At 39.4% G+C, this 16,585-nt stretch overlaps 1 protein-coding gene across 6 annotated transcripts in view; it reads left to right on the top strand.

Annotated features, from left to right (window-relative positions):
- IGF1 (insulin like growth factor 1) overlaps nt 1-16,585 on the top strand; it is a 73,425-nt gene that overhangs the window by 5,862 nt on the left and 50,978 nt on the right. For all 6 annotated transcript variants that reach the window (XM_032221675.1, XM_032221671.1, XM_032221674.1 and 3 more), the window contains exon 2: nt 649-811. In XM_032221675.1, coding sequence (XP_032077566.1) covers nt 655-811 — 157 coding nt within the window. In that variant the 5' untranslated portion in view covers nt 649-654. The remainder of the gene's footprint in view (nt 1-648; nt 812-16,585) is intronic.

Raw genomic sequence — 16,585 nt, 5'->3', positions numbered from 1 at the left:
GCAAGGCAAGGTCAGGTACCAGTGCGGGCTAAGATGGTCAACCAATTCCAAGCCATAATGCTGTCCCACTGGAACAAAGCCCTCTGCCTGTTTGCCACCAGCAGCATTTTCCTCCAGCCTTTGCCCAAAGCCCCGCCCCAGGAAGCTGAAGAAGACTCCAAGTTGAAATTTATGCCCCCCTCCAACCTGCACAAAAAGACCCTGAAGTGGGAGACTCTCTGCAGCAACACATTGCATGTATCCGGCCCAGGGGGCGTAGTTTGAGGACCCTGAATTAGTGCAATATAAAAATGCAAATAATTTTTCTGCGGACCACCAAAGTTGGTGACCACTGTCCTAGTTTACACAGTTGTCCAGGATCTATTTGAATGAAGTTTCTGATCTGTATAAAGGGCTGTCCAGTCAATTCTATTTAAAAATAAAGAACTATCAGAAGTAGAAATTTGAAATTGCACATAGACATTACATGCTGGGCAGACAAGGTTCATGGTTATTTCATCAGAATTTTCCTCAATATGTAATAATTCTTTCTGAATGGGCCTCTGTGCTAATAATGCAATCAATGTAGATTCTACATAAATAAGCACCTTATTTATTGGGATTATCTGAAAAAACACTGACAGAGTTTTGTTTTTATTTCATTCACAGGTAAAAATGCTCACTGCAACATCCATTAATTTCTTCTACTTTGGCCTATGTTTGCTCACATTAACCAGCTCTTCTGTTGCTGCTGCCGGCCAAGAAACACTTTGTGGTGCTGAGTTGGTTGATGCTCTTCAATTTGTCTGTGGAGAAAGAGGCTTTTATTTCAGTAAGTTTAACCATCCATTGATCCTTTTTGTGCTGAAAAGCTGGGTCAGTTTTTCCGACTGTTTTTCTGGGGAATGTAAACTTTGGGATCTTACACATCAACCACCAATTCCTCTGCTTTTTCAGTGTTTCCACACCCATGCGTATGTGGAAGATGGTGTGTGCATATCTGCATGGTATTTATCAAATAATAGTATATGTAAGTAATAATATACCATATTTTTGGATTATAAGACGCACCGGAGTATAAGACACACCAAGATTTTGAAGAGGCAAATTTAGAAAAAAGTTTTTGCACTCTGCAGGCCTCCCAAAAATGGCCAATTTTCACAAAAACGGGCCTTTTTTCCAAAAAAAGGGGCATGAATATCCTTTAGGAGGCTTGTACAGTGCTGGGGGGGAGCAAAAATGAGCAAAAAAATGGCCCATTTTTCACAAAAAACAGGCCCATTTTTTTAAAAAATGACATTCAGTCTTTAGGAGGCTTATAGAGTGCTCCTGGGGATGGGGGAGCAAACCTGAGCAAAAAAATGGCCTGCTTGTTGCTCATTTCTGCCCTCCCCAGCCCCAGGAGCACTCTGAAAGCCTCCTAAAGGCTATGCATCACCATTTTGGTGAAGGGGTGGGGTTTTGGGAGGCAAAAAAAATGCTGTATTCAGTGTATAAGATGCACCCAGATTTTCAGCCTCCTTTTTGAGAGAAAGGGTGCGTCTTATACTCTGAAAAATACGGTAATAGACCTCTCAAATCCTAGTTTATAGATCAAAAATATACATTGTGTGGGTTTAACATCTTCTACTCACTTCAAAAAATGTGTTTTGAATATTATTATACTTTCTAACTATTCTTTTTTCTTTTCCTCTTGCTATACTTACCATTTTCACCTCTTTTCCACCCTAAGAATTTCTTCTGATACAAGATGCTGCATCTGGAAATGGTTTAGTCCTGCACAATTTCTCTTTTTAGCAAATTACAAAATGGGTGTTCTATCATTATTACAACTCTCTTCCAACATTCTAGTCTTTGTGGTTATGTGAACTGTCATTTAAGTGGGACGTTCAGGAGGTAGGAAATAGTAATATAAAGCAAATATCAAGAGGTGCATACTGCTTTGAACAATCTTTGCTATTGGTTTGGCTTCAAGATATTTTGAGAACAAGGCTGGATAAATTTCTGCTTGAACAGTTTTGTATGAATGTGACTTCGTGAATTAAGAAGGATTGTCATGTAATGGAATGTTTTGTGCTTGTTTGTAAGAAATCTTGATTTTAATATCCAACTGTTTGGTTAAAAAAAATATTTAATTGAAATTGTGAATGAAGAGCTTAAAATGCACACTGAGATAACGTCAGGTGCAGAGATACTGAAGAGTTTACAGAAATAACATTTTACTAAACTAACTTCTCACACAATTTATTTTGTGAATGGTTACAAAAACCTTATAAACCAGCCCCTTGGCACAGTTGTGCTATGGCAAAAACAGAACATGTATACCTGATACAGGGAACATGTTTACTCCTGTAAGTATTTACAGCACCTTAATAAAACTTGTGATGATCACATTGACTTTCAGCTCCTCTTTATTGGACATCTGTGATGGATATTGCCCCTTGGAGGATGTTTACATTTGGGCATTAAGTACCTTATTATATAGGATATCTTCGAGGATGTTTATCTCCTCCTTTCATCACTTTGTTTAACAGCTATATTAACCTGTTGTCATGGGTCATCCATCAACTTGGCATTGGACCATCAATAACCTGATGATACCCAGTAATATATCGCCACTTGGTTTTGATGCTGATGCTATGGGTGTCCTTTTTTGTTTTTTGATTTGTGTGTGTGTGTGTGTGTGTGTGTGTGTGTGTGTGTGTAGGCTGTAAGAACTTGGCATAATAAAACAGTCTGCAATTAAGTCTTAAGGCAACAGAATTTATTTATTTTTATTTATATCATACTCCCCCATACAGAGCAACTCTGGATAGTATTCAAATAACACATAAAAGCTTTAAAAACTGTACATAAATATTACACTAAAACAATTACAATGAAAATTAAATAATTTCAAAGTTTAATAAGAGGGGAAGGGCCTTCATGTTGCCATTTCCTTCTAAAACAGGGGTGTCAAACTTGGGTGCCCATGGTCCAGATGTGATGCCCACCTCTGATTTAGTGAAGAGGGAGGGGGAGTTGCAATACGTCACATGTCAGTTTGACACCCCTGTCCTAAAGATTCTCATTTCATTCCAATGTGCCTCTTGACTGGGTGGCCCTCTTGTTGAAGAAGTAGCTATGTGACCTGGAAGTCCTACTTGACTCATAGCTAATCCTAAATAAACTATAATTCATTGAAAATGTGAGTGAAAGATTCTGAGATCCTCCTGGTTTCAGTATACTGGGAAAAGAGAGAAGAAAGCTCAGTGTGACTCATGCCTTCACCTTCTGCACAAATAAGGCCTCCATGTCTTCAAGGACTTGATGATGTGCATGTTGAGTCAATATAGCATTCATAATGACCCAAAAAAGCCAGTTTATTCCGCATCAGGGCCCTCATGCTATTTCCTCATGGACAATCTGTGGTGCTCCATATCCCTTTCGGTGACCTGCAAGGAGTGGGTTTCAAAAATTTTAGCAAGGGGATCTCTGCCCGGTTGCTGGGTGGGCGTGGCCATGGTGGGCATGGCCTAGTTGACCTCCTGCACTACAGTGGAGGGAGATTTTTGCCCTCCCTGGCCTCTTTCCTTGAGGCTCCAGGAGGGCAAAATGGCCTCCCCAGGCTTTGAATAACCTCTGGAGGCTGGAAACAGGCCCATTCCCAAACTTCTGGTAGACCCGTTTTTCACCCTCCCCGAGCCTCTGCACATACCCTGCACTTACCTGCATCCAAAATGGGCTGCATGGGGACTCCTGCGAAGGGTGGGCAGGGCCAGCCAGGAATGGGATTTTGGGGTTCTCCAAACTGCACAGAATCTTATCTAGAGGTTCTCCTGGACCCCTGCAAACCCCCAGCAGCTCTTCCCTGCTTGCAACAATATGTAGAAGAGAACTAAGGCTTACAGGTCACACATCTTTCAGATGATGAAAGAAGGTGGCACTCTCTGTCTTCTCAATTGGTTCACCCAAGAAAGTGTGAAGGAACACCAGGAGACAAGATCAAAGAGAAAACTGATGGAAAAAAAGGAGATAGGGAAAAGGAGAAGCTGACCTGCCCCAATTAAGAACAATAGAAAGTGTCTTACATTCTGCACACACACTGCAAGAGAGAGATGATTAGATAATATTAGAAGAACAGTGACAGCAGCAGCAGTTTGCTAGTTCCAGTCAGTTTCTGTTACCCCTGGGCCATAGCTGAACACTGAATAGTTGGTGGAGAGATACAATCACTGAATCAGTTTCAGACTCAGAAGGAAAGATTATCCTGTGCCCAGGCAGAGATCACTAGTACACCATCATGGCTAAGGTAGCACATGTTCTGCTGCCACTGCAGCAACATCACCTTGGTCTGATCCCATGTCCTCCTCTCGTGTGTTGGGCTTAGTTTCGGGTGGCAGGTTACATGAACTTAAAGTAGGATGATAGCCCAAATGTTGAGTGTATGCGTGTTACCCGGCATAACTCTTTATCAAGCACGGTCTGGAGTATATTAAAACCAAATAGATTAGAAATTAAAAGATAAAAGATAAAGGGAAAAAGAAGGGAATTTAAAAAACCAAAAAAAGAAAAACGGGAAAAATCAATAAACTCTCTACATTGAGCTCAGCTTCCCATCATTATTAAAACTTAAACAATGTACATCATTCCTAATCTCAGTTAATTTATTACTTGCAGGATTTCAAACTATGTTGAAACCAAGTAGGTTAATCAAATGGAATTCTACTCTAGCTAGGGGCCTTATCTCTTTATCTAAATATCTGTCCATTTCCAAACCTTTAATTTGTCCCTTTTACCTCCTTCTCTATAAAGCAATTTATTTGAGCAAGTATCTCAAATACTTCTCTCGGTTTCCTTTTCCAACTCCTCTCATCCTGCCTCTACCCGTGTCCATATATATATTTATATTCATCCGTACTCCTCTCATATTGCTCCGCCTTCCTGCGAACTCTCTGGGTATATCCTTCCAAACATTATATTCAAATAACAGTTTATACAAAAATCAACTTACTTTCTGTGTATGCGTGTTGATACGTCACTCTGTCTTTGCTTCCAACAGAGTTCCTGGAGTCTCTTCCACAGAGCCAGGGTTATGTCCATGATTCTCAAACTTAGGAACTTTAAGACATATAGATTTCAACTCCCAGAATTCCCCACCTTTCAACTCCTAGAATTCCTAAACCTTCAACTCCCAGAATTCCCAAACCTTCAATTCCCAGAATTCCCCACCTTTTAACTCCCAGAATTCCCAAACCTTCGACTCCCAGAATTCCTAACCCAGCAAAACCAAACAAATATATTATAGCTACTATAATTCAACATATGAACTTTGTCCATATAAAGCAACTTCTTATGGTCCCATATTCCAACAGCTGAGTCAGGGACCTCCAATTGCACAGATCAACCTATTATCTGCAGTGCCACGGTAGATCTTGAATTATATACTATATAAACCAACAGACCAAAAGAAAAAAACAATATGTTTACCCATTGCTTGGGGCGGGGGAAGAATTCACATACAAAATAAGCTGTAGGAAGCAAAGATAGATGTAAAAAACAGAAGAAAGAGCTGGCCAGGAACACCTAGGTGATAAAGACTAAGTCATATTTCACTGAGTCAAGTAATCTTGAACTGGTTGCCAAATAGCATAAAATGTTTCCAGGTTCTCTCTTTGTAGAGCATTCCATCATCTGCTGTTAAAGCAAGCTGCTTAGTAGCCTAAATTCCATGGCAGGGGGAAAATTGTGGCTTTCCAAGTTCACAATGAGATGCTTGGCAACTAAGGGAAATCTCTGTGAAGAGCGTAATGGTCCTTTGGATCCAAACAGCTGGAAAATCACGTGAAGACCTATGTCTCGGTTAAAAAGGAATTGCAGGTATTTAAGACAAGACTTTGGCATTTCATTTTTGTAAAAGGAGAAAAAAAAACCTTCCACAATAATAATGCTGTCAACCTTTAATTTATGCATTACACTTGACCCAGGAATTGTACAATGCTAGCAAACAGCCAAGGAATTCATATTTCTACTTTTTCTAAAGAAAACAGCATTCAAAAGAAGTTAGGTAACAAGAAACTTGAAACAAATGAGGGGAAAAGGTATCCTTATCACTTCTACCCCATATGCTGCTTAATGTTAAAGGATGTACAACATCTTTTTCTGAAAAACTCCAACGGGAATAAAAGATTAGTTTCCTTTCCTCTGACTCTCCCTATTCTCCATGCCCTCCCATAGATCTCCTATATGCCCCAAATAAAACTTCTTCCCTCTTTGCATGTAAAATATTGGGAACAATAATGGGATAATAGAGAAAACAGAGGAGTGCTATTTTTTCCTATACCCTTTTATTTATTTTTTATGATTATATCTCAATTTCAAAAGGGTCTTAGAAGAATTTCATTTCCTATGTATATTTGAGCTTTCTATGCAACATTTAATGGGCTACCCATTAAATGAAGAATGGTTGCAGGAACTGGATTTGTCTAGTTTAATGAAAATAAGAACTAGGGTGAGACATGATAGCAATGTTCTAATATCTCAGGGGCTGCTGCAGTGAAGAGGGAGTCAAACTATTCTCCAAAGCAGCTGAGGGCAGGACAAGAAGCAATGGGTGGAAACTAATCAAGGAGAGAAGCAACTTCTCCTTGAGGAGAAATTTCCTAACAGTTAGAACAATTATTCAGTGGAACAACTTGCCTCCAGAAATTGTGAATGCTCTAACACTGGACATTTTTAAGAAGATGTTGGATATCAATTTGTCTGAAGTGGTGTACGGTTTCCTGCCTAAGCAGGGGGTTGGACTAGAAGACCTTCAAGGAACCTTCCAACTCTGTTATTCTATTTTATTCTATTCTACCCTAGGTTGTGAAAAGACTGTAAAGAAGTGAACTCTCTAAATCCTCTTCATATGGATCATTACCACCACTTATCAAAGATGGGGGTAGACAGAATCTGGGTGGGCACGAAGGACTGGCCGATACATGGAAAATCAGCTCACATTTTGACCTTAGCTAGAGAGAAATGTGAGGTTTGAAAAGTTTACTACTCATTAGAGAACAATACAGTTCTGTGCTACCTTAAAGGGTAAAATATATTATTTCATAAGCTTCCATGAATCATAGTTCTCTTTATTTATAAATCCTCAAAGTCTTCTCTGAGCCCAGATTGGAGAACTTTTTTGGGGGGTGGGGGAATTGTGCCACTTGTTCAGGAAAAAAAACAGTAGCAGAGTCTCTGTTCCTGGCATCCTTCTTATGATTAAAACGTTATACTTATAAGTTTTAGAAGTTGATTGGATTCTTGTAGTAGATCTCTAGGTGATTTTAAGGTTAAAAAAAAGAAAGGTGGTTGGTTTCATGGGCTAACAACAACATTAGGAAAATATTCTAACTAAAGTGAAAGATACTGAAATGAAATAGCTTTAAGTACTAGTAAGAACATTTGGCGACAACACCTAGAAACCTTAGCTGATTAGGACTAAGCAGGGCCACACCTGCCTATTATTTGGATGAAGCATCATCAGGAACTCACAGTGTTGTAAAACTGAAAGCAAACAATCACAGAAGAACCACTTCTTGTCCTCCAGAAAATTTCATAGATGTATCCAGTGGTGGATTCCTACTGGTTCGGACCGGTTCGGCTGAACCAGTAGCAGTTTGGTGGCCTAGATCACTGGAATTGGCAGTGACCCAGGCCTGCCATACCCCCAGAACAGTTCTCCCGGCGGTGCCATAGGCGCCGCCATATTTTTTTTTATTCTGCGCAGAACAATTTTCATTGCATTTATGGTCAAATGCACATGCGAGCGAAGCAAGCATGAATGCAGAAAATTGCACGCACACCGAACTGGCAGTAATGCCGGCAGCAACCCACCCTTGAAGGTATCCATACTTTCACTAGAACAGTGGTCCCCAGCCTTTCTGGATTGGTGGGCTCATGGGGAGCAGGGGATAGTTTCCTGTGAGTGGTAGGCGGGCAGATGCAAGCATGTGTGGCTCCATTTGTGTGAGCAGCAGGCACATGCTGCTCGCACTAACAGAACGCGAGTGGCCACCTGTAATGGGTCACAGCCTGAGAATTAGGGACCTCTGCACTAGGAGTCAAGCTTAGCTTGAGGAAGAATTACTTTATGTAAGACAATGTAACTTGGCTTGATGTTTTATCTAATATATTTTGCAGATTTCAAGGATATGGGATTATGATGCTACTCAATGATAATGAGGAGCAGGAGACAGATTGAAACTTTTTGTGTTTTCAGACTGCAGACAGCAACTGCAGCCATGAAATTAAAAGACCCCTGCTCCTTGAGTGAAATCTATGGCAAAACTAGACAGCATATTAAAAACCAGAGACATTGCCAACAAAGGACCATGTAGTCAAAGCTATGGCTTTCCCACTAGTAATATATGTCAGGCAGGGGTGGGTTCCTGCTGGGCATTACTACCAGTTCAGTGCACACAAAAAATTATGTGTGCATTTGCATATAAATAAGTCTGCGCATGTGCAAAAAATAGAAAAAAAATAAATTTCTGCAATGAAAATTGTTCTGCGCATGTGCAGAACTGAAAATCAATATGGCAGTGCCGTAGAAGAACCAGTTTGGGGGTGTGGCAGGCCTGGGTCACTGCCGGTTTGAGTGACTCATGCCACTAAACCACTACTGGTTCAGCTGAACCGGTCCAAACTGGTAGGAACCCACCACTGGTGTCAGGGTTCCAAGAAACATGCCCAATGAAATAAAACTCCAAGGCCTGAAGTTCCTCAAAGTTCCATTTTATTAGAGATGTCATGTTGGCACATCTGGGGAAACCTGAATCTGAAAGCTTCCAGGCTTACTCCACCCAGTTGAAAGTTCATAGCCCTTTCCCCCCCCCCCCCAAGTTTATCACATGGTCCAATCCAATGCTTAAACGAGAAACAATCTCCAACCACTTCCATCCAGGTGCAGGCAAGTGTCCTTTGTTCCCAGAAGAAAGAATGTTGTTATGGCTAAATTATACCGCTCGAAGCCAAATCTCCACTCCCGAATTCCCAAGCTAACACATGTGTCAGTCAGGAAGCTACAAAAAGGAAAAATGGCTTCCCCACTGACAATATGGCTGTGAGAGTTAAACTGAGCATCAAAGAATTGTTGCTTTTGAATTGTGGTGCTGTAAAAGACTCTTGAGAGTCCGTTGGACTACAGGGAGATCTTTGGAAGGACAGATACTGAAGATAAAGTTTGAATACTTTGGCCACCAAATGATTGCAGAAGACCATAATGTTGGAAAAGATTGAAGGGAAAAGGAGAAGGGTACAGTAGAGGATGAAATGGTTAGATATTGTCATTGATGAAATGGACATGGATTTGGGCAGACTCCAAGAGACAATAGAGGGCAGGGAGGCCTGGTGTGCTGTGATACATAGGGTCACAAAGAGTCGCACATAACTTAGCGATTGAAGTTATTTTTTTGTCCTTCATTGCGTACATTGACAATTATGAACACCCATCATTCCTACATTCAGACTACAGTTCTATAGATTGTTTTTGAACTGCAGACCTTATCTGCCCTAGTTTTTTTATATTTCTTTCATTTTTTTCCTACACTAGTTTTTTCTAAGAGCTTGCCTTGCAAGATATTCCGGAAAACCTGAACCTCTGTTCACCCTCTTATGGCATTTTAGTTGACTCTAATAACAGTGTGACCAGTTATATATTTTGGACCTTCTAAAGATAACATCTTTCCATCCATTTTCCAGAAAAAACAGTATTTGAAATTATAAAGGAAACACTTAATTCATGTCATTAATTCAAAGAAAATTATGACACCCTGTCTGTGAGGACTTCCTCCATCTAAGAAAACTGATGGAAAATTTTCAACCTAATCCACACTTGCTAATAAAAAACAGAACAATGGTCCTTTGGGAAATGAGTCACAGCCAAATTATTGAATACTTGGGTTATTCACTCAACATCCATAAATCTAAAAACTACCTAGAGCTTTTGACTGCCACAAAATGGAATGCATTTTTCCACTAACAATAGTCAACTGTTATGTTTAAAGCAAATCTTCTGAGGCATTGCTTGCATTAAAAATGAAAAACCACAAGACTTGGCACGGGTGAAAAGAATGATCTAACATACACATGCTTTAGAAGAAGAAATTTCATAAAAGAATTTGATAGGGTTTTTTTTTTTCTTCTTTGATATTCAGCACTAGGTGCTATTTGTGTCCACCCATGATGTCCTTTGACTGCTGCTTTTCTTGTCACTAATGCATCTGCATACTTTTGTGATATCCGCATATTTATAAAGGTATCTGGCCCTGGCTCTTCAAGATCATAGAAAGTATTAATAGGAAGCTATTAGATTCTATCCTTCTATGTATTTTTTCACAGGCTATGCAGGAAATTCCTCTTTGATTTCATTCGTGCTTTGCCACCCAGAAACTTTCTCAATTCCATTTTTAATTAATTAAGTGTAGACTCCAGTATTTTAGAAGCAGATACTTTTGTTGGCTTGGTTGACCCAGCACACTAAGCCATAGGGTGAATTGTTTTGAACCAATTTTTATGGCTCAGTATTATGAAAAACATAGTTATTGAAAACATTATGGCTTAGTATTGCATGTGAACTTAGCCACTGCCTTCTTGCTAGCAAATTTACATGGAAACATTTGAGGATTTACTTAAAATAAAAATAAAAATCATTACTTTATATTAAACAGAATGTTATCATGTATAATATTTCAAAAGAGGGTATGCCTATTTCCAAAATAATGGATGCATTTCACAAATTCTTCACAGACCAGCAATAGGCAATTTTGTAGGCCTTAATGTTTTACAATTAACTAAGGTAAATGAACTAAAACTCTTTCTTGTTTAATGGCGTCTAATACTAGAAATATTAGTATTTCTAATTTTTATCAATATGAAGATGTTAAGTCTTAAGAGTAAAGGGAAATGGTAGGCAAGCAAATCTCAGAATTTTTAATAACGCACCAGAGGCAAATTATTAAAAACATGGAAACTGATCTTCTAAAATATAAATTAAACTGCATATTCAATTAAATAAAATTTTGGTTTTATTTATAGTCTAAATTTATAAAGCCATCTAACTCACAACAAAAAAACCTTATATTAAAAAAACATGACTAGGAAAGCAACATACACCAATATAAACACAATGGTATTTAGGACACAAATTCTATGGAGATTCTCAGTCATCCAGATCATGGTTGTCCTAAAGGTGTTTTTTTTAGGAGACAACATGTTTTGCCTAACATGGGGCCCAGGTTAAAAATCCAGGGCTTCACGTCTGTTTAGAAGACAGCATGGAGGGGTCTATTCAAACTTATCAGAAGTGCTGTGCCATTCTGAGCCAACTGCAGCTTTAACAACATCCACATGTAAAGTCCATTATAACCAGAGGTGGGTTTCGTTTTGGCCCAGATCAGGTGAACCGGTATTGGCAGTGACGGGACGCTCCGCCCACCCACCTGGACTTCTCCCACCTGAGCTGGGCACCACCCACCCGCCAGGGCTCTGGCCACCTGAGTGTGCATGAATGAACTGGTAGTAAAAAAAAATGGAAACCCACCACTGATTATAACTCAATACTCAAACTGTTTATAACTCATACACAAAAGGTAACTAAGGCAGGAGTGATTGCGAAAAGAGACATCTGGTTCAGGAAAGGAGAAATTGGTGTACTAAATGAATATGAGGTAAGACTCTCTTGGCCACAAGAGAGCAGAACCTTGAGGAGCCCTCAATTGTGCACTTGTGTTTTTCTGGGGACATGGCATGGTACCACAAGAACCAGGAACACAAAGCGATTTGGTCATTTGGGGTTGAGTTTAAGTATGCTTGTTTCTTTCAGATCCTGGAGCCAGAGCTTGACAGCACACTTGGTCAATAAGGGCTTGAGCTCTAGAACTGGGTATCATCAGCCTGATGATATATGACCCAATGCCATCAGATAGTTTCACCTAGTGGCTTCATTCACATATCAAACAGGAAGGGCTAAAGTGCCAATGCTTGATACACCACATGTCATGCCCCCCCAACCTTCCTCCATTCTGTCAAAATGAACTGGAACTGGTCACAAAGCAAGGAGGACATGCCTCCCATTCTTAATTCCCACAATAAGTCCAGGATAATAGCTTGATTGATGCTTTCAATGGTATTAAAAGCCAATGAGAGACCAAGAAAAACCAGGACATTACATCACCTCCATCCTGGCTGTGCCAGAGGTCACTGACAAGTGTAAACAAAGTTATCTGTACTATGTCCTGGTGTGAAACCGGACTGTTAAGCATCCAGATAATCTGCTTCCTTTTTCCTATGAAACTCCAACAATTCTCTCAATAACTTTCTTCAGAAAGGAAAGATTGGACAAAATTGGGCAGAACTGTTTGCCCCAGTGATGATTGCTTCAAGAGGTGTTACACCATCCTTCAAGGCAAGCAAAATCGTCTCCACACTCAAAGAAGCATTTACCACAGGTCCAACCTCAGGTTTATCTCCCAGAAAGTCTTCTCTAAATAGACAGGGAATAAGGCTGGATCAAGAAGACCAAGAATTCTATCTCTTTCTTCAAGGATCAAACACTTTCAAAAATATAATAGGGCATGGTGATATCTTTGTCAATTTGTGGGAACTTTCCCCTATCAGAATGCAACTCTGGGAAGATTTCCTCTATCAGGTGCCTAGAATAATCCCTACAATATCACTGCCTCTGTCTGTTTCTCTGTTATCAGCATAGCTAATTTTAGGAACAGAGCCTCCAGCATAACATTCAAAGGATAAAAGTTCTCAGTGTTCTGAACCTGACACCTTCATATGCATAAGTGAAGCATTGATAGCCCATTTCTTTTTTATTCTCATAAATAGCCAGTTGTCTAGATCACACAAGATACTAAACAATGTGGTTGGTTTGGTTTTGATTTCATATATTGTGTGAGCCTAGTAATCATGGCTTAGAACTAAAAGTACATTTACAATTAGTAAGAACTAGCATGCTATGCCTATACTATATGCATGAATGAATGTGTATCCTTCAACCATTCATACCTATATACCATCTAAATGGTGTCCATTCTGCCAATTACTTAAAATGACTTTCTGGCAATCTGGTTCAATTTCCCCCAACCTGGCACGATACAGAAATATTTGATTGCATCTCTCATAGTCTCCAATCAGCATGACCAAATATCTGGAAATCACTAGCTTTCGGAGAATGCGGAAGGCTCATTTAATTCTCACCAGCTGGCCACAGCAGAAGACAACATCTGAAGGAGATAAAACTGAACTCAGCCACATCTCCTTTTGACAAGAATTATGGTTTTCATTTAGTGACATTAGCACTGCCACAACAGAGGTAATGAGTTACCAAAAATGGCTTGAACTGGAGCCTTGGTCCCAAGTGACATTTCAGACAGATAAATCTTCACGTTCTGCCTTTGTGAGGGAATGAAAATGAGAAGTTTTACAGCCAAAATTCATTTGTCCTTTATTTTAGACAAGTCATTGCAATAGCTTCTGGTATTTTATCAGTGTTTTAGTGAAAAGAAAGGGAAAATGAAGAATTATTTAACACTGGTATGTTTAACTATAGTCTTTCTCTCTGTGTGTCTCTGTCTCTCTCGCTCTCGCTCTCTCTTTCTCTTTGTGTGTGTGTGTGTGTGTGTGTGTGTGTGTGTGTGTTCGTGTGTGTGCACATGTTTATCCATTGTTTAATGTCATGTTGGCAAATGTTAGTTTAAAAAGCACTTGGCAAGCCCAGTATCAGTTCTTGGCATTACTGCCCCAATTCATTTTTTCATGAAACCTTAAATACCAAGAAATCCTTGACTTGTTTTATTTCTGGCATATTCCATTATGCAATCATCCAAAATGTTTGCACATGATTGCCTTTATTTGCCCTAATATTATTAATGGCTTTGCAATATTTGAGCATGGATAGCAAGAATCATTTGGGCAAATCATACAGTCAACTAAGACCACACAGTTTCTTAATCAAAACCTTTTCCCAAAACATTTACTATACAGTTACTATATAGTAACTGTAGTCTGAGACTAGTTAGGTAGTCTTGAATGTCTGTGGAAGTCAAGAAACAAGTGAATGGGAATGGTATGACTAACACAGTAACTTTGGCCTTTGACCAAGGTCTTAAGTATAGATCCTTTTATAGATTGGCATCTTATTAAAAATGCACTAGGCTGGTAGTAATGACAGAGTTTTTACAAAGCTGTACCAAGCCTTTATACTAGGACTAATATTTTATAACCTGGCTATGAATGATCAAACAGTGGGGTTGCATAGTGATGTAGCTAAAATTGTTAGTTATATTAAATCATTTAACATTATAAAACTAAACAAGGAACATTGAAGAGGACCAAAATGAGCCATCCAAATTGAGTGAGTGGGCAGTAAATGCAGTACAAGCAAAACAAGTGATAAAAACTGGAACACCACATCAAACCCTTTGATATATAACTGGGATTGAACTGGGAGCCCTTGAAATATTGCAATTATGATGGGAAGCTTAATGAAAATATCAATCAACTCTGTGCCAGCTACTCAAAGGCCAATTTATGCTAGAATGTATGAAGGACAAAATTCAGTATCCATTTTGTCAGTTCATCCCTGTTTCTGTGTACGTCAATGGTGGGATCATATTTAGGCCATTTCTCAGCTGCTGGATCCAAATATTCCACAGCGTTTTCTAGCCCAGAGCAGTCTGGGCAGCCAGGAGAAGCATCTGGTTCATGCCACCTTCCAATTGGCAGCATTCTCGAATGGGGTAAAAGGGTAAAACAAACATTTCAACAGCAGAAGAAGCATTTTGGCTTCCCAACATAATAAGTAGAACCCAAAGGTGCTTTTTCAGGAGGCAACTGGACTTTCTTGTTTTTTCTTTTGAAGATGTTTCATTTCTCATCCAAGAAGCTTCTTCAGCTCTGACAGGACAGTGGGGAATGGAAGGATTTATATTTCTTGCAGACAGCTGGTCATTTGCATCCTTTTAGAGGGTCATTGAAGCACATGGAGGCTTATCTGTGCCCTCAGGGTCACCTGAGTAGTGCTCCTGGTTCCTGTAATCTTCAGTTGTTTCCCCTGCAAATCCATTCCTACTTCCACAGAGCTATAGACTTTTAGCTATACAATTTGGGATGAACACCCTTTGAATGGTGTGGGAGTAGGAATGGCATTCCAAAATAATAATAATAATAATAATAATTGCAGACTACAGGACCAGGAGCATTACTCATGTGACCCGGAGGACACAGATAAACCTCCAAGTGCTTTAAAGACCCTCTCAAAGGATGAAAATTTCCAGCAGTCTGCAAGGAATATAAATCCTTCCATTCCCCACTATCCTGTCAGAGCTGAAGAAGCTTCTTGGATGAGAAGTGAAATGTCTTCAAAAGAAAAAACAAGACAGTTCAGTTGCCTCCTGAAAAAAAGCACCTTTGGGACAACCATGACTTATAACAAGTAGAAACTATGTGCAGAGAAAAAGGAGAAATGATGTGATCTTTAGGGGGTCAGCAGATGAGCACCAATTGGCTGGAATATTGTAGACTCACCCAAAAAAAATGCTCATCCCTCTGCCAACCTAGGCAGTTCAACAGTCAGAACAACCTGTTCGAGCTTTGTCCCATTTCGACAGTAAAATCAGAAGGCTTGACCAATGGAAGGTCTTGTGCCTTTAGAATCCTGCTACAATTCTTGTGCCTGTAGACAAAAAGAATGTTGTACAGTTGCTAAAAGTTCAGTAAACATTGATCAAAGCTATCAGAAACAACAACGTTTTTTCATGGAAAGAAAGAGAAAAGTTATATATTTTTTTTGGCTTAGAAAAATCATGAGTTAAAGAGATAAGTAAACTAATGGGGACTATGGGAAAAACAAATTTTCTTTTTCTCACCGTACACTATTAGAACATGGGCTTGTCTGTTGAAGATAGGGGAATTAGAAGAATGTCTTTATACACCATATAGGTGTGTAAAGAATCCGTTTGGAATTGCCTTTCCTTGAATAAAGAAAAAAATATTTAATATTTAAAATGTACTTCTCCCAGCTGCAATCATAGGGGGCAATGATGCGTTTTGATCAACATCCTATTTTTCAGGAGGCAATGAAAAACAAATTTTTAGGGAAGTGTAATAATTTTCTCATGCAAAGAAATCATAAATGTTTGGGACTACAGCATTCAGTGTAGGACAGTGGTTCCCAAACTTGGCAACTTTAAGAATTGTGGACTTCAACTCCCAGAATTCTCCAGCCAGCTCTGCTCTGCTGGCTGGAGAATTCTGGGAGTTGAAGTCCACAATTCTTAAAGTTGCCAAGTTTGGGAACCACTGGTGTAGAAGGAAAAACCAATGGAGAGATGACATAACAGAGCTGTCTATAAAATGGAAAAGTAGAGTTCTGTGTCTCATTTCCCTATAATGAAGGATTCAGGATAGTCAAAGGAAAATCCTTCCTCACATAATCAAATTAGGAGATTCATTTCCAAAACATATGCAATTGTCTTCAAGTAAAAAGAGTTTAAAGAAGGACTGAACAACAAAACCTTCAGTGATCATTGGTCATTATAAAAACCTCCAAAATTAGAGGTATGGCACACTGATCTAA

The sequence above is a fragment of the Thamnophis elegans genome, chromosome 7 (genome assembly GCF_009769535.1).
Source record: "Thamnophis elegans isolate rThaEle1 chromosome 7, rThaEle1.pri, whole genome shotgun sequence".
Classification (NCBI taxonomy): domain Eukaryota; kingdom Metazoa; phylum Chordata; class Lepidosauria; order Squamata; family Colubridae; genus Thamnophis; species Thamnophis elegans.
Note: the sequence above shows the minus strand (reverse complement) of the source record. Positions and strands in the feature narration are given on the sequence as shown.